Source organism: Furipterus horrens, unplaced genomic scaffold (assembly GCF_987537825.1).
Source record: "Furipterus horrens unplaced genomic scaffold, mFurHor1.1.pri manual_scaffold_1, whole genome shotgun sequence".
NCBI classification, from domain to species: Eukaryota; Metazoa; Chordata; class Mammalia; order Chiroptera; family Furipteridae; genus Furipterus; species Furipterus horrens.
Window position 1 is genome coordinate 132,548,631 of NW_028327171.1, and position 23,534 is coordinate 132,572,164.

General features: G+C 46.2%; 1 protein-coding gene across 1 annotated transcript in view; it reads right to left on the reverse strand.

Moving 5' to 3' along the window:
- Positions 1-2,626: 2,626 nt before the first annotated feature.
- LCT (lactase) overlaps positions 2,627-23,534 on the reverse strand; it is a 54,513-nt gene continuing 33,605 nt past the window's right edge. The window contains exons 8-17 of the mRNA XM_090279507.1: positions 21,890-23,440; positions 20,978-21,246; positions 15,521-15,811; positions 13,574-13,772; positions 11,741-11,943; positions 9,223-9,332; positions 6,381-6,515; positions 4,968-5,191; positions 3,955-4,182; positions 2,627-3,321 (exon numbers count right to left, since the gene is read on the reverse strand). Coding sequence (XP_090135633.1) covers positions 3,104-3,321; positions 3,955-4,182; positions 4,968-5,191; positions 6,381-6,515; positions 9,223-9,332; positions 11,741-11,943; positions 13,574-13,772; positions 15,521-15,811; positions 20,978-21,246; positions 21,890-23,440 — 3,428 coding nt within the window. The 3' untranslated portion in view covers positions 2,627-3,103. The remainder of the gene's footprint in view (positions 3,322-3,954; positions 4,183-4,967; positions 5,192-6,380; positions 6,516-9,222; positions 9,333-11,740; positions 11,944-13,573; positions 13,773-15,520; positions 15,812-20,977; positions 21,247-21,889; positions 23,441-23,534) is intronic.

Below are 23,534 nucleotides of genomic sequence, written 5' to 3' on the forward strand. Positions count from 1 at the left end.
ATTCCTGACTGGTTCTTTTTAATGTTTTCTGTCCCTTTGTTGAAGTTCTGAGTTCTTCTATTTCTCCCCTGAAGTTCATTGAGCATCCTTATAACCAATATTTTGAATTCTGCATCTGGTAGATTGATTGCCTCTATTTTGTTTAGTTTCTTTTCTGGAGTTTGGTCCTGCTTTTCATTTGGAACATGTTCGTCTCTTCTTGGCTGATTCCGTGCATTTGTTTCTATGTATTAGGTAGATCTGCTATGTCTCCCTGTTCTGGTGGGGTGGCCTTATGTAGTAGGTGTCCTGTGGGACCCAGTGGTGCAGCCTTCCTGATCCCTTGAGTCAGTTGCTCCAGGGGTATCCCTTGTGTGGGTTGTGTGTGCCTTTCTGTTGTAGTTTAGCCTTGGTTGCTGTTGTCATATTAGTGGATGGGGTTGACCTCAGGCTGACTGACTGTGACTGCAGCAGACAAGCTGCTGTGTGATAGCTGACACCACAGAGCAGGAGTCACTTTAGCAGAGCTCTGGCGCCAGCCAAGTCTGCCCTTTGGGTATGTCATTTGTGAAGCTTGTTGGGTGGTACTCTTGTGTTATCTGAAGCCAGCCACAATGTGTGTTGGTTCTGGAGCCTCTTGAGAGGGACTCCAAGGCCGGCCAAGGTGCCAGGCTTAGTTGAAGTTACATTCTAGGCCTAGATTGGCTGCTGCGTGTGCTGGGCTTGGGACCACCTGATAGGGGTTACAGTGCAAGCTGAGACCAGTCGTTGCTTGTGCTGGGCTTAGGGCCACTTAGCAAGAGCTACGAGGCAAACTGAGGCCAGCCACTGTTTGTTTGGGGTTTGTGGACCCTTGAGAGGTTTTGGGAAAGTCCACAGCATGAACTGAGGCAGGCTGCTTTTGTGGAAAAGCTGCCAGAAGAGACTTGGTCAGGTGCGTGAATTGGGTGGGGAGAGCCATGTTAGCCTGGAGAGCACCAATTTGGTACCTCTCTGAGCCTGCTGGCTGGGTAAGACGAACACTCAGCAAAGCAACGATGTAGCCTGCCAACACTTGTGTCCTAGAGGGAGCTGTCCTGACCCCCTGTGCCTTTAGCCCTTTCTTTGAAGTTAGTTTAGTTCCTCTCATCTGTGCCTGGTGCTTTAGGAGCTGCTTCTCCTGTGTTGGAGCCTAGATCAAGTAAGTGTGTGTGCAAATAAGTCTGTGCATGCCCACCCCTCTCCAAGAGGAGCACCTGTCTCCAGCAGTCCTCCGTCTTGCTAGGATGCAATCTTCACTGGTTGTCACAGCCAGATGTAGGGACTCCTGTCCCTGGTACTGGTGCCCTGGGCTGGGGAGACCTATGTGTGGCTTGGACACCACACTACTCAGAGGGGGGAATCTCCACAGTGAAGATACCCTCCCTATTCTTAATCACCACATAATTGGTGTGGGACCTGCCCATTTCACATCTCCCCCTCCTACCAGCCTCCATGATGCGGCTTCTTTATAGCCTTAGTTGTAGGACTTCTGTTCAGCTAGTCTTCAGATGGTTCTCTAGGTTGATTGTTCTCTAATTTAGTTATAATTTTTATGTGGCCATGGGAGGAGACGAGCCCAGCATTTACCTACTCCGCCATCTTGACAGGAAGTACTGAAAATTTCTTAAATCTATTTTTTAAATTTATTGATTTTAGAGAGAGGAAGGGGGGAGAGAGAAAAGCATCGATTAGTTGTTCCACCTATTTATGCATCCATTGGTTGCTGCTTGAATGTGCCCTGACTGGGGATCGAACCATCAACCTTGGCGTATTGGGACGATGCTCTAACCAACTAAGCTACCCAGCCAGGACCTACGCTTTATTTAAAAATATATCTCACAGATACCTAGAAAGGATATATAGACCAAATAAGTTGTTAAGTGGTCCTCGCTGAGACTGTCTCATCAGGACATTTCTAGGGGAATTGATATGACCACATCTTTCTGTACTCCCACCACTACTTGAATAAACTCACAAAAGGGGCAGATGTGCTTTCAGTGCCCTGTCTCCAAAATGTGCTTGCTAGAGACAGTGAGACATGGTCTTTTGACCTCAAGAAGCTGATAGCAGGGAGATTTGCAATTGCAGTGTGATGTAGTCATAGCGGGTATTTACAAGCAAAGTCCAAGGAGTGTTGCCTGGGGAATTCAGGGCAGCTTTCCCCACAGGGGAAAGTACATACCTGAGCTGAAACTTAAGGCATTTTCAGAAGAAAGGGCATCCTAGGCAGAAGCAATAGTATTTGCAAAGACTTAGAGTGTGGGGTAGCCAAGGATTTAGATGCAGTTTAGAAAGTGCCACAGGTTGAGAGAGGAACAAGGGAACGGGCTATGTGAACCAAGGTGAAATCATATGGGCCTTGAAGACCATACTTAGGTCCTTAAAACTCTGCCTACACACAAGGGAAAGGCAGGAAGGACATAAAACGTGGCAGTGGTTGGAATAAAAGATTTGCAGTTCATCGCTTTGTTATGATTTCTCTAACCCAGAAAATATATATATATATATATAAAAAGCAGAAAGCCTTGGTCTTGTGGGAAAGCTTAGACACTCCAAAGAGCTGGTGTGACTTCATAACTTCTGTGGAATCTACTTTCTCAAGGAGAATCACTCAGGATAGTGATCACACAGTTAACAGTACCATTTTTATTTTCTGAGAAACACATGGTATGAGGCTGGGAGGGAGTTTGAAGACAGGGTAGGAGATGACATTGTAGTCTGCCACGGAGTTCATTTCACAGAAAAAGGATTGCTACAGTTTTTACTCCTGTTTCTATCTTTAAAATCTCTTAAACTTGAAACTGCACAGTTAGATTAAGTGGCTCACAGGACCACTAGATGAGTTAAGTATCTGCACATTTTCACAAGAGTCAGTTGCAGGGTGTTCTAATGCCCAAATGAATTCCTGATACCGGGGCAAGATGCAGATACTTCCATTTTCATGAGGGACCTGAAATCCTTTTAAGGTTAGTCTTTGACACTACAGAAGGCCTTGATGAAGAAGTCTGGTATGGACAGAATATAAAATGCTAAGGAGTTTTGTGGGTGGCAAAGGTACACAAACTAGGCTTATGTTGCAGAACTGACAGATGATAGCTTGTGGTCAGAATGAGGAAATGGGGCTTAATTCCTGGGCTGGTTGCGTGTTCCCTTGCTTGGAGCGCTTACAGTACTTGAACGACAGCAATGCCACAGCACAGACTCCAAGAAGCACAAGAGAAAAGAGGGCATACAAAGCTGTCTGGGCTTCTGTCGTACCTAGTGCTAGCCCCAGGAACTGAACTTCCTCTTCTCTGCTGGGGCTGACGGTGGGTCCAGTATCTAGGAGAGGGCAACAAAGAGCAGTTTACACACTAGTACATATGTGGTTGTGGGAGTTGTGTTGACCTATATTAAGCCCAAGCTAGGTCCTTGGAATACAGAAGTTCTATACAGGTACCCAGAGTAAGCGCATTGCTGAGATGCACATCTCTTTCACCGTGTTCCTAGCCTCTGAAGTTAAGTAGTTTTATTTCTTAAACATCTCTCAGCAATTCAAGTCTACTCTAAATTGGATAACTTATATTTGTCTCATATTTGAATAATAATTTATATTTTTTAGTAATTCAACAAATATTGGGCATCTTACATTATACCAGGCAATGTGTTTTCAATTGTTATATTTGATCTTCACATTAGCCTAGTTTCCTGCCCAAGGTCACACAGCAGGTCAGTGCTTGGGATGGGACAAGACTCTAGACCTCCTATTCCCAGACTAGGGCCTTGTTTCTAGATGTAACTTTAACTCTAAGTTACTTGTTTCATCCTAAGAACATTCAAAGAAAATAATATTTGTTGAATGAATGAGGGAATGGAGAGGCCAAGAGGAGGGTAATAAACTAGAAGAAATGACAGAAAAAGGCTCCTCTCACGCCTCACACTCCAGCTATAATCTGTCCCAGAGCTACATCTCACCTTGTGGCTGGAGACAAGGGTGTGGGCCTGCCGCCGGGTCAGGGAAGCCATTGCACCGGGTGATAGAGGCGTAGAACTTGGCTGACGCTTTGGGAATCCTTGGCAGAGAAGGGTCAGTGTAGTTCACAAGATGTAGACCAAACCTCTCCGAGAAGCCTGTGGCCCACTCAAAGTTGTCTATCACACTCCAAACGGTGTATCCGCGAAGGTCCACCTTATCCTGCACAGCTGTCCAAACAGAGGCCCCGGCATGAGCTTCCCTGTAAGACCTCTTTCCGACAGGCCTGCCCAGGGCTCTCCCCCAGGTCCCACCTGCAGGTCAAGGGGAGCTTTTCTTTTTAGTTCTTTGAGAAAGCTGTTTATCCCTTGCATGCAGCATTTGTTATCTGGTCCTCTGTGGATGAAGCTGCAGAGCCATCAGCATTTTTCTAGAAAGGCTCAGCCCTGAGTGGGAGTCAGAAACATGGGCAGACTGTGCTCCTCTCTACAGGAAATAAATGGCCCTTGGAAACTTTTTTAGCTGGAATAGGATTTTCTAATAGTTCATTTTTGCTGCTGCATTGCTCATTCTCTTTTTAAATTTCTTATTCTTTTACCAGCATGACTGTTTCCTTGCCATAGCCTCATCCCAAGTTCTGCTGAGCTGAGGATTTCAGACTTTTGCTTGGGGAACAAAAAACCCTACAGATACCAGCTGCCCCCAGTGCATTCCTCTTGGCGCCTGCCCAGATCGTCTTCAGGAGTGCGCTGCAGCTCAGGGACATGGGATGTCGGTGAGGATCAAGGAAAGCCAATAGTTCCAGCCAGGGACTCAGGTCGAGCTGTAATGGGCAACTGGATTTGTCCATTAAATTTAGGAAGGAAAAACCTCAGAGAATAGCTAAACCCAGCAAAATCAGACGCCTCACCTTTCTTATTATGGGGGTTTGTGGATTCAATACCACCCTAATGCAGATGGTAGCAGATGTTTGCACAGTGAACTGTCACAGGGAGGAAGGGTAGGCCTGTCATACCTTTGAGTGCCTCGTTGATGTAACTGCGGAGGTAGTAGATCCTTGCAGTGTCATTAAGGCCAACTTCTCCCCGTTGGGACACTCCATTCTCTGTTACGTAAATCGGGGGGTTGTTGTACTCCTCCTTTAACCAGTTCAGGATCCTTCTGAAGCCAAAAGGTGTCATCTTCAGCCAGAAGGAGCCAGATTCAGGCCAAGAGCGATCTGCAATGGAGGCAACTCCCCTACCAGTTCAAACACAAAATTAGGTCTTGTTTTGTGAATTCCTAGAGGCCCATTGCACAAAAGACAAAACAGGATTTAAACTAGGAAAAACCTTAGGCTTTGCCTAGACTTGAGAGTCTAAGTAAAGCCAGCATAGTCAGATAGCCTCACATTCTCTTCATAACTTCTAGTTGCACTACTCAATGCTGGTGTACCTGGACAGGCCACTTCAGCTCTCTGTTCTTCTAGCTTCCCCCATGCACAGTGGCATGGTCTTACTCGTGGGCCTGACCCTCCACAGGCTCTCTGTTAACACACCTCACGCTAGATGGGAAAGGGCTCTGGTTTTCCCTGGCCACAATCTCCAGTGGGACGTGCGTTTTATGTCTTCAGAGGATGGACTTCCCTGAGCCACCTGCATCTGGTCAGTGGCACAGGCACCAACCCATTTATTTGATGACAGGGAGCAATAGGCTGGGGTCTGCTTCAAGTGCCCAAGACCCTGCCACTCTCTACAGTGAAGGACGAGAGAGGGCTGCAGCTTGTGCCAAAGGAGCACCTGCTAGGAGAGGCACAGAAGCTTAAGTGTCGGCAGAGTCATATATTTCAAATAAAACCCAGTTATTTAGATACGGAAAAAACCCTTACTGTAATTTTTTATAAAGATTTTATTTATTTATTTTTAGAGAGAGGGGAAGAGAGAGAAAGAGGGAGAAAAACATCAGTGTGTGGATGCCTCTCTCAGGCCCCCACCTGTGGACGTGGGCCAGAACCCGGGCATGTACCCTGACTGGGAATCAAACTGGTGACCTTTCAGTTCGCAGGCCAGTGCTCAATCCACTGAGCCACACCAGCCAGGGCAACCCTTATTGTTATTTTAACTGAAATACATCTGATAAGTAAAACAAATCTGACAAAAAAAGAAGAGGGAAGAAAAAGATTTATCTCAAAAAACATGATTTTAAAACTCCAAGCATGTCTATCTCAATGGGAAGTGTCTTGGAATTCCCAGCCTGTGTTACTACTGTCACACTGATGGGGTCTGATTCAGTGTCTTAGGAGACAGGCCTCATCTTACAAACCCCAAGATGAACAGCATCAGGAGGCGGTTTTCTGAGGCTGTGCAGGCCTCAAAGTAAGAGGTGGGCAAAGGGGCAGCTTACTGTCTTTTCTGAAGATTGTTCTAGGTGGCCCTGCTGGCTGTCTTACCTATCTGCATCAAAGGAAGAGATCCAAGAGTCATAGTTGAGATTGTAGGCCAGGACAGTGGTATAGTGATTGAACCCAAAGAAGTCATAGGTGCCATTGATCCTCCTCTTCTCACTCTCCGTGAACTCCGGGAGCCTGCGTGGAAGGAGCCATTAAGGGTGTGGAGCTTCGGGAACAGTCATGCTGTGGGCGGAGAGTGTCCTGGGCATGTTGAGTAAGCGGTGACTAGGGTGCAGCTGGCAAGGAGCAAGGAGAGGCCCTTTCAGCTGCTGCTGAAAGCACCAGAGGCCCCTCCTACCAGGCCGCAAACCTCACTTCCCTCTGTGTCACAAGACCCTTTATCTTCCTGTTGGCAAAATGAAACTACAAGCTACTCTTTATTTATAAACCTCCCTTTCTGGGACACACACACACACACACACACACATTTTTATTTCCTTCAAAAATTAATGTGCAATGTCTGATATTATCTGTGATAGATTTTGAAATCAAGAACACATCTAAGGTACATATCTTAAGACTAAGCCTTAAGGCTATAATAATCTTTTTAAATTTGTGTTTCCATAATCTGCTTTGTTGTGGTTTGCTTAGGCTTGCCTCTTTTTCCCAAAGTTTATTCTTTTATTTTTTTTAACAATTTTGTTTGTTTGTTTACTTATTTTAGAGAGAGGGGAAAGGAGAAAGAGAGAGAGAGAAACATCAGTGTGTGGTTGCCTCTCACGTGCCCCCAACTGGGGACCTGATGTGCAACCTAGTCGTATGCCCTGACTGGGAATCGAACCAGCAACACTTGGTTCTCAGGCCGATGCTCAATCCAGTGAGCCACAGCAGCAAGGGCTCCAAATTTTATTCTTATTAGTAGGGGAAATATTTTTGCAAATTAAGTTTGTTGAACTTTTGAGATTTGAATTTTTCTCACATGATTTTACTGTATTTTTTAAAAATAAACATTTGCTAGAGCATTTTTCTTTTTCTTTTTTTAAGAGTTTATTTATTTTTAGAGAGAAGGGAAGAAGAAAGAGAGGTGGAGAAACATCAATGTATGAGAGATTCATTGATCAGCTGCCTCTCACTCACACACCCCCAACAGGGAACCTGGCCAGCAACCCAGGCATGTGCCCTGACTGGTAATCGAACCAGCAACCATTGGGTTCACAGGCCAGAACTCTAATCTGCTGAGCCACACCAGCCAGGACATGCTGGAGCATTTTTCATGTACTCTGAGACTTCCCTATAAAATTGGGTTAATATGCACTTGTGTACAGCACTTACAGGTTCCTCTCAGCCAAATCTGACTACCTATGCCTTCTGACAGGGAGACCCTGGTGCTGCTAGTTTAGGGTTGCTTAGAGATTGCCCTGCTTAGGCATCTGACGCCTTCATCTTGACCTTCCTGCTACCATTAACCTGAGGCATCAAAAACCTTCCCTCCCCGAGGTTTCTGAAACCTCTGGGAGAACAGTCAAGCCCAGTCCTATCACACCCCTCACTCCCCTTGCTCAGGAGCCAGCAGTGGCTCCTCAGGGCCCAAGGCATCAAAGCTGAATCCCTCTACCTGGTCTCCAGGCCCTTTACTGGGTGGCCTTGGCCACTCCACTGTCACCAGGCCAATCTTCCACTGCTGTCAGTTACACAGGCTGTTGCTTGCTCCCTTCCCCTCGGATGGAATGCCCTCTGTTCTCCCAAATGCTACTCATTGTGAAGGCCCAGCGCAGCTGATGTGCTGCCTTGTTATGAAGTCCCCTGGGTCTACACAGCCCGCCCTGGAGTGATGAGGGTTACTGGCCCCCCAGCTGGTGCGTCGGCAACTTGAGGAGCCAGACTTGGAAGCTTCTCTTTACGTGGACTCTGCCGGACTAGGGTGGGCCCGAATCTGAGCTGGGCACTCAGCAAAGTTGTGTTGATGGACTGGAGTGCTCTTGCTTGTGGGAGACCAGAGCTGGTCCATCTGACCTTTAGGCACAGCTGCTCGGCCAAGGGCCTCACCAGGCCGGGATGTGTGCTGTGAGAGTGGGGACTGGGTTATTTAATCCTTACAGCTGGGCTGTATGCGGTAGTTTGAGGGAAAGACTCAAAGGCCTTTTGAACTATGGTACAGGAGTTACCTGGAGCTTGTGGATGAGTTTCCATAAGGCCAAGTCATTCCAGCCTCATCCACATACCACACCTCTAATCCCAGCTGCGTGACTCAAACCCCCTGTCGGCCCTGGAATCAGACAGCCTGGTTTCCTGTCTCAGCTCCATCATTTAATAGCTGGATGATCTTGCTCTAATATTTGTGCCTCATCATTAAATAGGAATAGAAGCACCAATAGAAGATGGATACAAGTTAGCTGTTGTTGACGTTGCTATTACTTCCTTGATGGGAAGAGAGGTGAGCCAGGAAATAGGATGGCTTTGTGCCACCCATCGTCCCCTGCTGGCCAAATGACAAAAGGCACCTGCGAGCTATCACCCACTGTATCCACATTCACTCCTAGGTGATGGGATATGATGGGATGAGCTAGGGTATTTGTCCTTGGAGTGAGGTAGTGGGTTGATAAGTGGGTGCCCTAGAGATCGATTTCCTGACTGTTCTGAATAATAATAATGACAATAAGAACTGTCTTTTGTCAAGCACATAGCAATACCAGATCCTGGGCTAAAAGCTTCACATACACCATCATGTTTAATCTTCCCAGTGAGCAAGGAAGCTCAGAGATACGGTAACTTACCTCTGACACACCTGTCTGACCCCAGCAGCCACTCGCCACTGTGCTCCACCCAAGAGCCTCAGTTCAACCCCATAGACCATGCACCCCCTGACCTCTCCTGTCTGGGCATGTGGACACCAGAACCTTACCGAGACTTGTTGAGGCCTTCGGCCAGGCTCCTGTCACGAATCCGAGTCTTCATCACTTCGTTGTAATCTCCATTCTTGAAAATAGGATGTGCAAACCAGCCTCCCATAAACTGCAGGTAGGGTGGGGGGACAGTCATCCTCAGCATTAACAGGTGGGCACCCCTGGACACTTCCCTGCTCAGCAATCACTGGCCTCAGACCACCCCCCCCCCTTCACATTCTTCCCAAATCCCATTCTTTTTGGCAGGGTATTTAGTAGTTGCCATTTAATTTTTTTTATTTTTAAATTACAGTTGATGTACAATATTACATTAGTTTCAAGTGTACAACCCTGTGATTAGACATTTATATATCTTATGAAGTGATCACCCTGGTAAATCTAGTACCCATCTGACACCATACATGGTTATTACAATACTATTGACTATTCCCTGTGCTGTACTTTATATCCCATGGCTGCTCTGTAACAACCAATCTGTACTTCTTAATCTCCTTACCTTTTCTATCCATCCCCTGACTCATGACAATTGTCAAAATGTTCTCTGTATCTATGAGTCTGTTTCTGTTCTGCTTTTTTGTTCCAGATCCCATTGTTAAACTCTCTTCCCCATGGCTGTTTGTATGTGGCAGCTTAAGTGCCCAAAGGTCTTTTCACCTCCTCTGGTTTGCTGTGCTGTGACCTCATTGAGGGCAGCATGCGGGAGATGCAGGGACTGAGCACTGGCCCAGAACTCGGTCAGTGCTGCCCTTCAGAGGGTCCACAGGAAAACAGGGAGACCCTACAAGCCTTGAGGCTGCGGTTCCCTCTCTCACTGTGGAGTGGGTCCTTCCCCATCATCATGCCTGAGGCTCACTCAGAACACTCTGGGGAGGGCTGAGCTGCAAGGCTGTTCCCGCAGCCAGGCAAAGAATGGTTTTTCATGGGCATTGGATTCCTAAAGTGGGAACTTTGTATGTATTTCCTTGAATGAGGTCTAGGCCACCCTCACCTTAAAGGCACCCAAATGCTATGACGCTGCGGTCCTGAAAGGCTTCTCTGTCTCCCCACGTCCTCCCCTCACTTGCCAGCTGCGGCCCCAACTATGGGCCTTGCATTCTCAGCCAGAGACGAGGCCTGGAACACACTTGCGTCAAAGAGGCTTTGTGCATCCTGAGGTAACTGCAGACCCTTCCGCAGACGCTCATCTCACCAGAGGATGTGTGTGTCCTGCTCCTGGGCTGCTGTCTGTCTTGTGGGTCACCAGCAAGTGTCTCAGCCAAATGAGACTACAACCTAACATTTCCCAAGGTTTGGAGTTTTGATTTCAGAAAACTAAGTGTTGCTCTAATTCAATATATTCTGTGAGTCTGAAGTGAGGGATGCACTAATTTTGTTCCAAGACTTCTTTCCCAGCTGGCTAACAAATAGGAAAATCAAGCTTTTATTTTCATTTATTAATCTGACTGCCTTTGTCAAGTTGTCTTGTGAAGAGTGTGGCAAACCAAGGCTCTTGGTGTCCCCTCTGAGCTCTGCAGTCTGCAGGCTCCTCCACAGAGCCAAAGGTGGGGACCAGTTTAGAAAGACTCTTGCTATCTTTCCTGATATAGAAACATGGGAGAGGGATTAACAGGAGCCAGGGGAAAACTGTGCCACGAGCAGGCCATTCTTTTCTCTCTTCTCTTGTCAGGGCCCAGATTAAAGGGGTGGGTCACGCTGGCTGGTGTGACTCAGTGGATTAAGTGCCAGCCTACCAATCGAAAGGTTACTAGTTTGATTCCCAGTCAGGGCCCATGACTGGGTTGCAGGCCAGGTCCCCAGCTGGGGTCATGCAAGAGGCAACCAAGCACTGTAAATCTCACACATCGATGTTTCTTTCCCTCTCTTTCTCTCTCCTTTCCCCTCTCTCTAACAATAAGTAAATAAAATCTCTCCTTTTTTTTTTTTTTTTTTTAAAGAGGAGTGGGTTGTGTTGTTAGCACCTGTTTACTAGTGTCTCTACTTCCTGGGAGAGAAATTACATTACCAAAAGATGATAAACTTATGTTAAACTCATGGAATTGGAAAATTAGGAACACTTAATGAATTTCACAGAGTCTAAAGTTCCCTAATTTAAGGAATGCTTAGGCTGAGGAAATAAAATTAGATGGTGACACCTAGAGGCTAAGTGTGACATTGCAGCCCAGCTCTACTAACTACTGTAGTCAGAGGGAGAGAATTTCTTTCTATTTGTTAGTTTCAAGCCAATATTATACCAAGCAAGGACTACATGTGCAAATAATTTTTTAAGACCTAAATGATAACCCCAAAGAACTTTCTTCACAACAAACCTAGGAGGTAGGTAGGTCACCTGCACTTCATAGATGAGAAAACTAAGGTCCAAAAGGTTAGGTGATATTATCAAGTTCACAAAATCAGATAATGGCAAAACAGGGCCTAGATCCTACACTTTAGTTTTGCTATCTAATTCTATTTCCATTAGACAGATTGGGAGAGGGGAAACATGTAATAGTAAAAACAACACCCAGAGGGAAAACAGACCTGAACATATCTCCTGGCTGCCTCCACATCCTCCTGCTTGGAGGGGTCTCTGGGCTCGGCCCAGTCGCTGCTGATGGTGATGGAAATTATGCCACCTTGACTGGCGCGGTACACGTCATTGTAAAGATGCCAGGCCTCAGCATGAGCCTTTATTAGGTTGTGGCCAACAATGTAGGGGCCTGTGCCGGGCCTAGAAGAGATTCCTGGGAACATATGCATGGATGTCAATGAAGACTCAGTGTGGCCGAGTGTCACTCTCTGCCTATAGATATCCACTATGTGTTTGGGAGGAAGAATGTAGATTTCAGTGTTAGGAAGAAAGGATTTAAATCCTGGCTCCATTTCTTACTAGTGGGCCATGCACAACTCTGGGTGACTATTTCAACCTTTTAGTTTTTTCCTCTGCACAACAAGCAATCGGAGTTCTTGGGAAAAAGAAATAAAATAGTATATGTGGAGGTCCCAGCAGCACTGTCTGTAAACACAAGGTACTCGATAAATGTGGTGCTTCTGTATCCCTTCCCAAAGAGTGGCTCCTACGTCTCAGGCAAAGTAGCCAGAAGGAGTTGCCTCTGGAGCTGACATCCTGGCACTCTGGGAAACCCACTGTGAGAGCAAAGGTTGGAGAATCTGGCTGATGGAAGCAGCTGACAGATTCCTTGAGAGCCAATGTTATGAGGCCCCTTCTCATGTGTTGAAGGAATGATAAACCATAGTGCCAACCAAGGACCCATGGGAGACACATCTGGTAGTGTTTCCAAATCTCCCTGTGACTCTTCCTAGTTTTTACATGTGATAATGAGGATCACACAGATGAACACAAATTTACTCATAAGCTCAGAACTAGAGAAAAGGGAAACCAGATGGTTTCAAAGGGGCAAGGACAGGTCCACAATCCCTCATTCAAAAGCTTTTAGGGTCAAATGTGTTTGGGAACAAAAGGGGATTTTTTTTGTCTTAGAAAAGTAAGAAATTGCATGTAACATATTTACATATCACCCTAGCAGGGCCCAGAACAGCTCTCTGTAATCACAGATGCTTACGTGTCTGCAGCAGAACCTAAGTGGGATAAAGCCCATTAGCAGCCTCATGCTGGGTCAAATCAGGTTGAGCCCAGGTCAGCCAAATCAATTAGCTAAGACAGTGGTCCTCAACCTTCCTAATGCCATGACCCTTTAATACAGTTCCTCATGTTGTGGTGACCCCCAATCATAAAATTATTTTCGTTGCTACTTCATAACTATAATTTTGCTACTGTTATGAATCATAATGTAAATATCTGATATGCAGGATGTATTTTAATTGTCACAAATTGAACATAATTAAAGCATAGTGATTAATCACAAAAACAATATGTAATTATATAATGTGTTTCCCAATGGTCTTAGGCAACCCTGTGAAAGGCTTGTTTGAGCCCCAAAAGGGTCGCGACCCATAGGTTGAGAACCGCTGACCTAAGACATTGGTATTTTGGAGTTGCAGAAAACAGACTGTGGACCTGTATAGACTGATGAATGAACAGTCCTTTCCTATATCAATTAGGCCATGTTCCTGACTCAGGGAGCTTCCCATCTAAGGCACTTCGAGTCTCAGAGCAAAGAAATGAAGCCATTTGGAATCATTGACATGTGAGATTCACGTTCAGCAAAAGTGGTGTCAAGAGGGAAAATGTACTGCCTGTTATGCAGCCAGCCCTGAGCTGGAGGCAGGGATTCAGAGGCACTTCCATGGGGCTCTCCTGGCCTCCTCCTCCAATGCTACTTGATTTCATGTCTTACAGGTGCTAAGAATGCCACACTCCAAAAAGCTGACAGGTTGGGCCTGGGACCTTACCTGGAGCAGCTGTCCCATAGCCATAGCCCTGGTAAGCAATGACAAAGGGCTCATTGAGTGTGATCCAAAACTTCACCTTGTCCCCCAGCCTCTGGAAGAGCACATTGGCGTACTCTTTAAAGCACTGTACAATGGTTTCATTCTCCCAGCCTCCAACATCCTGGAGGGCCTGGGGCAGGTCCCAGTGGTAAATGGTCACCTGTGAGAAAGCAAGATCAGCAGTTCCATCAGCCTGCTTTTCACAGGAAGCATGTTTGCTGCTAAAGCTGAGGACAAATGATATGACAAAAAAGGCTCAAAGGTCCTCTGGTGGTAGAGGCGGGCAGCAGTTGGAAGAGCGAGAAATGTATGCATCTGCGTCAGGAAGTCTGGGTTTGCACCCCAGCTTTGCACCTCCCACTCTGGGCTCAGGCACTAAGGCCTCTTCCACATCCTGCAATCATTGCGAGGTCTGAAGTAAGAGGTACCCTGACTGCTCTTCAGTGTTAGTGATGGGTAGCCTCAAATCAGAACCTGCCTGGACAGAATGCTGAGAGCCTGAGACTTGGAGGGTCCCTGGAGGATGGAGCCATTCTACTTGTAAAGGGACACTCCCAAGGCCACCATCTACTGTGTCTGGAGCTTCCTCCTGTGGAGGGAACCATTTGCTGGGAGGGAACACTTCTGGCCATGTTGATGAGGTGGCCTTTCTCTCTCAGCCTTCCCCTTAATGCCCCTGACACAGCCCACCTTGGCTAAGCTGTGGTCTCCACTGACCTTCGTCTGCACTGGGCCTCTAAGCATCGTCAACCTGGGTCGAGTCCTTCCCTCTGCCTGAAATGCCCTTCCCTTGCATGGCCACCCATCAAAATCTCCTGTTCATTTGAGACCCATACCTCCCTGAAGTTCCCGGGCCAGACACTTTCCCTTTCTGTCATGTCTCTGTGCCCTCAAGAGGTACAAAATCGTTTGTCTCTGAGTTGTGTGCTCTCTGACATTGTTCTGAAGTGTGGTATGTAACGAATGGCATTGTCCATCCAGCTCTTGGGGCCCTGCAAGACAGCCGCCTGGCCTCCTTCTCCCCCGTCATGCCTAGCACTCTTGCCCCATGGCCGGTTGGTTCCTGCAGGGTGATCAGTGTGAGGAGAAGTCCTGAAAGCACTTTCTCCCCAGATACAGGAGGGGTGGGAAGAAGGGGGGCTGTAATGTGGGGATTGTGCTCTGGCCACGGTGCCTAATCTCCAACCATGACAACAGAGGAGACGCGAGCTTCATAGAACTCCTGCGCTCCATCATAAATGGCCCGGGGAAAGGAAGCGTGTTCTTAGGCCCTCAAATAAAGTTTTACAGTTTTGGTGATAGCAAAGCAAGCTCACAAATGAGCTTCTGTATTATTCATAATAACTCATGGCTTAAGAATATACATACTTTATCCACAGATAAACTGCCCATGTGGATGATTGTATGTCTATGGTTACTCATCGGAGTACTGGTTATGATGGCAAACGAGCAGAAAGGTCACAGGGAAGATGCCCATGAGCAGTGAGGTAATTAGAAAAGCTACAAACAATTCCACATAACAAGAAAAAAAATGAGGACACTAGGTATGGACTTGAAAATATCTGTAAGAAATATTGCGGAATAAAAGCAAGTATCTTATCATTATGAAAAAGAGGGGGAAAGAAATATACATACACAAATACACACCTGCTGGCTTCTATGCACAGAAGAAGGACATGAGAGCCTAGCAAACTCGGCTGCCCATGAAAAGGGAACTGAATGGCTCGGGGTCAGGGATGGAAGGAAAATCTACATTGCAGACTCCTTTATGCGTTTGGAATTCTTTTCCTCATGAATTTGTTAACAATTCAAAAATTAAATTTGAAACAGCTTTTGTTTACAAGTAAATGTACTCCCTGGAACAGCTGGTCCCCCACGTGGACAGTCCTGGCCAGGGCCCCACCTCACCTGGGGCTTGATGTTGGCGGCCAGCAGCGCATCAATGAGCTGCACATAGTAGTTCAGGCCCGCTTCATTGATGTACTTGGTGGTTCCATCTGGGAGGACACGAGACCAAGAGATGGAAAAGCGATAGTGGGACACACCCAGGTTCTGCAGGGCGACCACGTCCTCGGCAATCTTGTGATAACTGTCACAGGCCACATCACCGTTGTCATTGTTAGCAACCTTCAGTGGTGTGTGAGAAAATGTGTCCCAAATACTGAGTCCTTTGCCATCTGCTCTCCATGCACCTTCAATCTCAAGATGACAAGACATGGTCTTATTAAGTCATGCAGTCAAGCCCTCATGAGTTCCTTTCTGTCAGCAGCAAAGCCTGGGTCAGGATGTAAGTCTGCATCATCTCCTTTGGGAGCCTTCAGTGGCCTCCCTCTGATTTCTTTCTATTTATTTATTTTTGCCTTTTTTATTGTTGTTCTTTAGCAGTTGTCCCAATTACCCCCTCACCTCCCGTTGCTCTCCATTGTCCCTCTGATTTCTGACTCCAACAGCTTTCTGTACCTACTTTCTGGACATCACGGCGCTGCCACTCTGCATTATGCAGCTATGCGCTTGCTGGCAGGCTTCCCACAGACTGTAAGGTCTCAGTATTTCATCTTTGCATCCCACTAGTTAACATAACAGTGTTTGTCTGGTGTATGGGGAGTGCTCCCTAAAACTTTAAAAGAATGATTCCACATGCCTCAACCCTATCAAGGCCAAACACATCCCAGTGATGCCAGGCGTGGAGGCAGAATTTCTAATCAGGACATCTGCTACTTTCTGGGCTTCCTTCTGGTCTTCCCATCTGCCTTAGAGGAAACTGACCATAGCCACTGGGCAAACAACTAGCTACCAGCTTACATAGTTTGACAGGTACAATTTCTGTAATTTACTTTAAAACACTTCAGCATATATGCTATGATATTATGCAACTGGGTGCAGCTAAAGGAGTGTGGCATTTTTACCAAGGCTTGTCCGGCACAGCCCCTGTGAGAGAGGCAAGCACATACCCTGTGTGGGCAACCTGGGTGAAGGAAAGGGCCTCGGTGGTTGGGATATTAGTGAATGCAGGGAGTTTAGCAGTAAGGGACTATGTTGAGGATGTTAGGAGCTTGGTTTCTCATTACTAGAGCAAGAACTACAAATATGGAAAATAGGAAAGCTAGCAGTAACCCTCTGTTGTTGGACTGGAATTGGAGGTATCAGTGTGAACCAATAGAGATGGAGGCGAATGTAGAAGCAAATGCAAGTGCAAGTATATGTATACATGTGTGTGCACACAAATACTTCCTAGCTTTGTCCACTGAGGGCCTAGAAGTCATGATACCCAGCAGAAGTGAGTACACTTAGCACCTACATCTTGGTTTCTAAATGCCCTTATCCAATAAAAGGAACCAGTGCTCATTAGAGAAATGGCTGATTACAGGGCCAGGCAGAAAAGGTACCAGATGAACTAGGAACACCTTGTACGGGAAAGAATTAGAGAGGTGCTCAGAGAATGATGGACCATGTTAGAAGGACATAGGATCAAGCACTCTGCCTGGCAAAATATGAGTCCATTTGAGCATCTAAACACATAATGATAGTAAAAGTATCACCCATTAAATAAAATAGAGCTTTATGAGACCATACTGACACTATATAGCAATATATATTTACATATAGATAAAATATAAATAAGTAGGAGAAAAGACAAAGCTCAACTTTTCTGTTGAAGGCCACATAAATGTAAAGAAATAATGAAATTAGATAATCACCATTTGTCAACTATAATAGTAATAACCAATTCAAGCAAAAATTATCAACAGTTGCTAAAACTAGTGGGTGAAATTTGATAAGGAACAGGATATTTATATAGTTTCCAAGTAGCTTACCGTAAATTACTTGTAACTACAAAATACATATTAATTTTATGGTAGAGAAACCTGGTAGACACTTTTCTTGTTCAGGTGGTAAAGTCAGTTTCATACACACACACACACACACACACACACACATTATATACATACAAGGAGAGAGAATAAGGCAAGTGCTGAAATGTAAATAGGAATATGGGGAAAGGGTATATGAGAGTCCTCTAGTATTTTTGTAATTTTATATTTAAAAAGATTTCCAGGACTTCCGGCCAAGATGGAGGCATAGACAGACATGCTACATCTCCCTCCACAACTAAGAAGGAATACAACTACCTCAAAATTAGAAACAACCAGAAGTTCCAGAAAATCAAACTTCATGGAAGTCCAGCAAACAAGGATATAAAGAAGAAATACTCATCCAGACAGGTAGGAGGGGCAGAGCCCAGGCAGAGAGGACACGGCATGGTGGTGGCAGCAGTGGCAACAGCTGCCGGCAGAAAGTGCAGCTACACATTTTAAAAAATCAGGAGGGACACCTGGGGGGCATTCCCAGCTCCTCACCAGAGTAGCTCACTGTCCCAGCTCCAGAGAAAATCAGATCTCATTGCTTTTGACTGTGCAAACCAGTGGGGGTTGAGATGGAGGCAGAAACTGCCGGGCTCAGCAGAGTCTGCTTGTTTAAAGGGCCCCACGGTCCTAAAACGTCCGCAGACCCACTCGCTCTGGAAACAACAGCCAGGGAAGCAGCTAGAGGGGCGCCAGTCTGGTGCAGAACTGGGAGAAGTGCCTGGAAAAGGGGCATGTGCTGGGCAAGTGGCATTGTTCCCTCTCGGACCCCTCCCCCGCACACAGCACCACAACATGGTGAAACAGGTCGCCTGTTACTGACAAATCCCTAAGGCTCCACCCGAGACAGCCCCCCCATGGGAGATGGAAGCAAACAAACACAGAAGACTTCTAGCCAAGATGGAGGCCTAGACTGACACGCCCCGTTTCCCTCCATAACTAAGAAGAAATACAACTACCGCAAAACCAGCAATAACCAGAAGTTCCAGAAAATAAAAGGAAGTCCAATATATGAAGTTATAAAGAAGTAGTGCTCATCCGGACAGGTAGGAGGGGCAAAGCCGGGGAGGAGAGGTCAAGCTCTGCCATCCACAGCAGCAGCAGTGATGGCAGCAGGACAGTGGTAAGCACAGACACCCATATTTAGGGGGAGGCGAGAAGCACCCAGGGAGCACCCCTGGCTGCAGACCAGACCTGTCAGCTTGCGATTCCAAAGCCAGGGAAGGCAGACCCCCATTGCCTTGGACTGTGAGGCCCAGTGGGGGTGGGGACGGAGGAGGAGGCTCCCGGTCTCTCAGCGGAAATTGAATGGCAGGGATTCATCTTGGACCCCTACCCTCGCAGAAAACGCCCAGTTGTTACGAGTGCACAGGGCTCCTCGCCCCCTATAGCGTAAGAGGTGTGACAGCCCTGCGCAGGAAGCAAAGGTAAACACCAAACTGTCAGGATGGCACAGAACATGATAGAGATCCCAGTGACGCAGCTAACCAGACAGCAAATTTCTAATCTAACAAAGCAGCAGATAGAAAATCTTTCTGAGGCACAGTTCAGAGCTTTGTTTATAAAAGCACTTACAGACCCAACAGCAGATCTTAAACATGACGGGGAAGGAATGAAGGCTAGTCCTGCTGAAATGAACAAACACACATATGAAACTAGTGGTGAGGGCAAGAAAACCAGGGATCAAATCAACAAATCAGAACACTGGGAAGGAACAAACAGTCAACCAGTGCAGAAAGAGGAACTAGAAGTGAGGAAAATGAGGAGAAGCTCAGAAACTTATTGGACAGCTATAAACGGGCCAACATTCGAATCATAGTGTTGCCAGAAGGTGAAGAAGAAAAACTAGAAGTGGAAAAACTATGTGAAAAAATAATGAAGCAGAACTTCCCTAACTTGGGGAAGGAAATAGACTTACAGGTCCAGGAAGCACAGAGAGTTTCAAAACAACTGGACCCAGGGAGAACCACACCAAGACACATTATAATCAAAATGTCAAAAATTAAAGCTAAAGGTTAATCTTAAAAGCAGCAAGAGAGAAGAAGAGAATTATATACAAAGGCGTCTCAATAAGACTGTCAGCTGATTTCTCAAAAGAAACTCTGCAGACAAGAAGGGACTGGCAAGAAATATTCAAAGTAATGCAAGGCAAAAACCTACAACCACAAATACTCTATCCAGTGAAGCTGTCATTTAGAATAGAAGGGCAGAGAAAGTGCTTCCAGGACAAAGTAAAACTGAAGGAGTTCATCAGATCCAAACTACTGTTATATGAAATGTTAAAGGGACGTATTTAGGAGAAAGGATCAAAACTATGACCATTAAAATGAAAGCTGTATCACAACAATCAATGACAGAAGCTAGGGAACCGAAACGAAGGCAAACTAAGTAGACAACAAGACTGGGAAGAGAACTATAGGAATGGGGAACATTTTGGGAGGAGGTTAGCAGGGAAGGGGGAGGGGGAAAAGGGAGGGAGATGGTGCAGGAATTAGGAAGCATAGTAGGAGGGAGTGAAGTAGATAGGAAAATGTTCAGAGGAACTATATGCACAACCAATGGGCATGGACTAAGGGGGGGCGGAAAACTGGAGGGAGGGGCGTCACTGGGTGGAGGGGAACAAAGGGAAAAGGAATTGAGACAACTGTAACAGCATAATCAATAAAGCATAATTTAAAATAGTAATAATAATAAAGTCAAAAATAAAGGTAAAGAAAACCAAAAAAAAGGATTTCCAAATAAAAGATTTTAAAAAGAATACAGTCAGTTGGCATATAATCAGGAATCCATTCTCAATTTATACCCCCCACTTTGCTAATTAGAATATTCAACATCACAAATGGTAAGAATTAGGCCTGCTGACTGCCATATTGAACAGAATGGGTGCTCACTGACACCAATTTAATCATTCAAGATGTGGGTTGACTTAAATGTTTTCAAGACTCTCCCCACCCTTGCATGGATAAGGGCTTAAGAATCCAGCAAGGCCTGCAACCTGTGCCCCAGAAAAAATCCCTACCCCTTCCTGTGTCTAGCTGTAACCCTGCAGAGCTGTGGTTCTCACCCCATGGCACACTCAGTGCCAGAGCATGTCCCTCTTTGCCTTTTCTCTCTTATTTTTCTGGGGAAAAAATGCAAAACTCTCATATTTTCTGTATTAGTAAGCTTAATTTGGTATGTATGAGGCAATGGTATGATGTTATTAAGACACCAGACAAGCCCATGTGATAGCCATGTTGAGTAAATTGCTGGCTTGGAGGAGATGAGGTAAGAAAAAAAAGGAGAGAATCTTCATATTTGCATGTCTTTGCTAAGTGTTTCTGCCTGCTAACACCCATCCCTGAGAGGAGGACCTGCAAGACTCCCCAGACAGCACCCCACATTTCCCTCCCACAGTCTAAGAAAATCCCCTGCTCATGCCTGCCCTCCTCAGCACTGAGCCCAGAACCTGGCACATAGTAGGCATGCAACAGGTGTTGTTGAACTGCCCTGAACTCCTCACCTGATATGCAGCAGAAGCCGCACTCCAGATGAAGCCCTTGGGAAACTGACCATAGAGAAACTCATCTTCTTGGGGCAGCGGCATGCCATTGTTGGTGATGACCTCTGTGTAGTACCTGGCAGAGACTCTGGCTGTGCGAGGCCTGTTCACATGACTGAAATCAACATGGTACAGTCCAAACTTGACTGTGTAACCATTCAGCCACTCAAAGTTGTCCATCAGAGACCATGCGGCATACCCTCGAAGGTCTACACCATCAAGTCTGTAGGCTGGGAACATTCCAAAGGAAAGAGAAGAACTTGACCCCAAGAAGCCCAGGCAAGTACTGGCTCCTCAACTCAAGACAGTAGTTCTAAATCATCTTGTACACACTAGTAATGTAGCCCTGATAGACAGATCACCTGTGTCTTTGTTTTACCAGTCCTGATGCCCCCAAACAAGTATTAATGACTAATCTTTGTAAAATTAAATTCTTTTGTTGGGGTAAAAGGATGTGTTTCAGATTCAAGAGCCTCAGCCCACTTTAGAAGTTAAACACAAATGTGAATTGGAGAACAGTTCCTTGCACTGGGTTGCATGGAACCCATCAGCAGAAAGTTATCTGTTTTGTTCACTGCTGTTTCCCCATCATTTAGAATAAAACTTGTCACTCAGTAGTTGCTCAACGATACATGAATGGACCCATGAAAATATTCTTATGGGGACTGTGTGTGTGTCCATTTGGGGAGATGACCATAGCTTTTCTCAGATTCCCAAAGGGATCTGTAACTCCAGAGAGGGGAAGAATTATGGAGTTTAGCACATAAGAGAGAGACTTGTTGATGGTTTGTAATCCACTCTGCCAAATCATTTCAGGCACATGGCATATGGGTGTTGGGAGATTTTGTAAGAAGGTCATGAACACTCACATACCTTTCAAAGCTTCATTGATGTAGGTTTTGTGGTAAAATATCCTACTGGTATCTTCCACCTTTGGATTTGTCAGTCCCACCCCATTTTCGGTGACGTAAATGGGGATGTCACCATATTCTTCTTTGATCCAGTTGAGCAGTCTTCGCATCCCCCAGGGAGCAGCTCTGTTCATGGCTGTGGAAGGCCATGAAGGGTCCTCCTTCTCAATTATCTCCTGGTCATCTTTGTAGGAGGGTGGGTTTAACCTGGGTGTTGTATGCTCCACGATTCTGGAGGAGTAGGTGTTGAGGCAGAACACATCAGCTGTGCCCCTGATGTACCTCTTCTCTTTCTCAGTGAAACTTGGCAGGCGGGAAGTGGCTAGGTGTTGGAGTTCACTCCTGTTCCCCACTTTCCACTTCATGGCATCGGGGTAGTCTCCGTTGTGGAAAATGGGGTGGGCGAACCAGCCCAGCGAGAACTGCAGCATCCGGTCAGCTGCCTCCACATCCCTTGGGACCTGTGGTGACTTGGGCTCTGCCCAGTGTGCACTGAGACTCAAAGAGATGACCCCCTTCTGCTCTGGCCTGTATTTCTCATCATAAGTGTGATAGACTCTGGCATGAGCTTTGATGACTGCGTGGCCAATCCTGTAAGGTGCCCAGCCTGGATCCTTCACATTTGGGGGAAAGTCCCCTGAGCCATAACCCAACCATGCCTGGTATGTAGGCTCATTAAAGGTCATCCAGAACTTGACTCTGTCACCAAATGTCTGGAAACAAAAGTCTGCATAGCTGTTAAACAACTCAATCAAGGTAGGATTCTCCCAGCCTCCAATATCTTGGAGGGCCTGGGGCAGGTCCCAGTGGAACAGTGTCACCATGGGAGAGATGTTGCTTCCCACCAAGCCATCGATGAGCCTGTTGTAATAATCAACACCATGACTGTTGATAGAAGTGTTTCTCCCAGTTGGGAAAATACGAGACCAGGAGATAGAGAAGCGATAGGCCTTCACCTTCAAAGCTCGAAGCATATTCAGATCGGCATTCAATTGGTTATAGCTGTCACAGGCTATGTCTCCAGTGGCATTGCCTTTCACATTGCTACCTGGTGTGTGGGTAAAGTTATCCCAGATGCTGGGGCCTTTGCCGTCAGCATCCCAAGCTCCTTCAATCTGATAGGCTGATGAGGACACGCCCCACAAAAAGTCATCCCGAAATGTGCCATGGTAGAACAAATCTCTTTCAAACTTGGGTTGGTTGGAGAACTTCTCCCAAACCACTTTAGCCTTGGAGGGCACCTCAGATGGAAAAGTGAAGGCTCTGATTTTAGGGGGGAAGTTTGCTGTATTGGGTGGTGGCAGTCTTTTTACTTTTTTGGTGAGGAAACCATTCTTTTCAATGATGCTGGTGAAAAAATAGGCAGATCTCCTGGGAGTCCTTGGCTTGCCACTATCACTGAAGTTGACGTGGTGCAGCCCAAACCTCTGGCCATAACCAGAGGGCCCTTCGAAGCCATCAATAAGGGAACGAGCAATGTAAGATCGAACATCCACTGAGTCTTCCTTGACAGCTGTGGGGAAAAACAAAAGTAGTATTATTTTACAGTCTCTGTTAGTTTGCTTTGGAAAGGTTTTCCTTTGGACATGAAAGTTTTGGAGGTGACT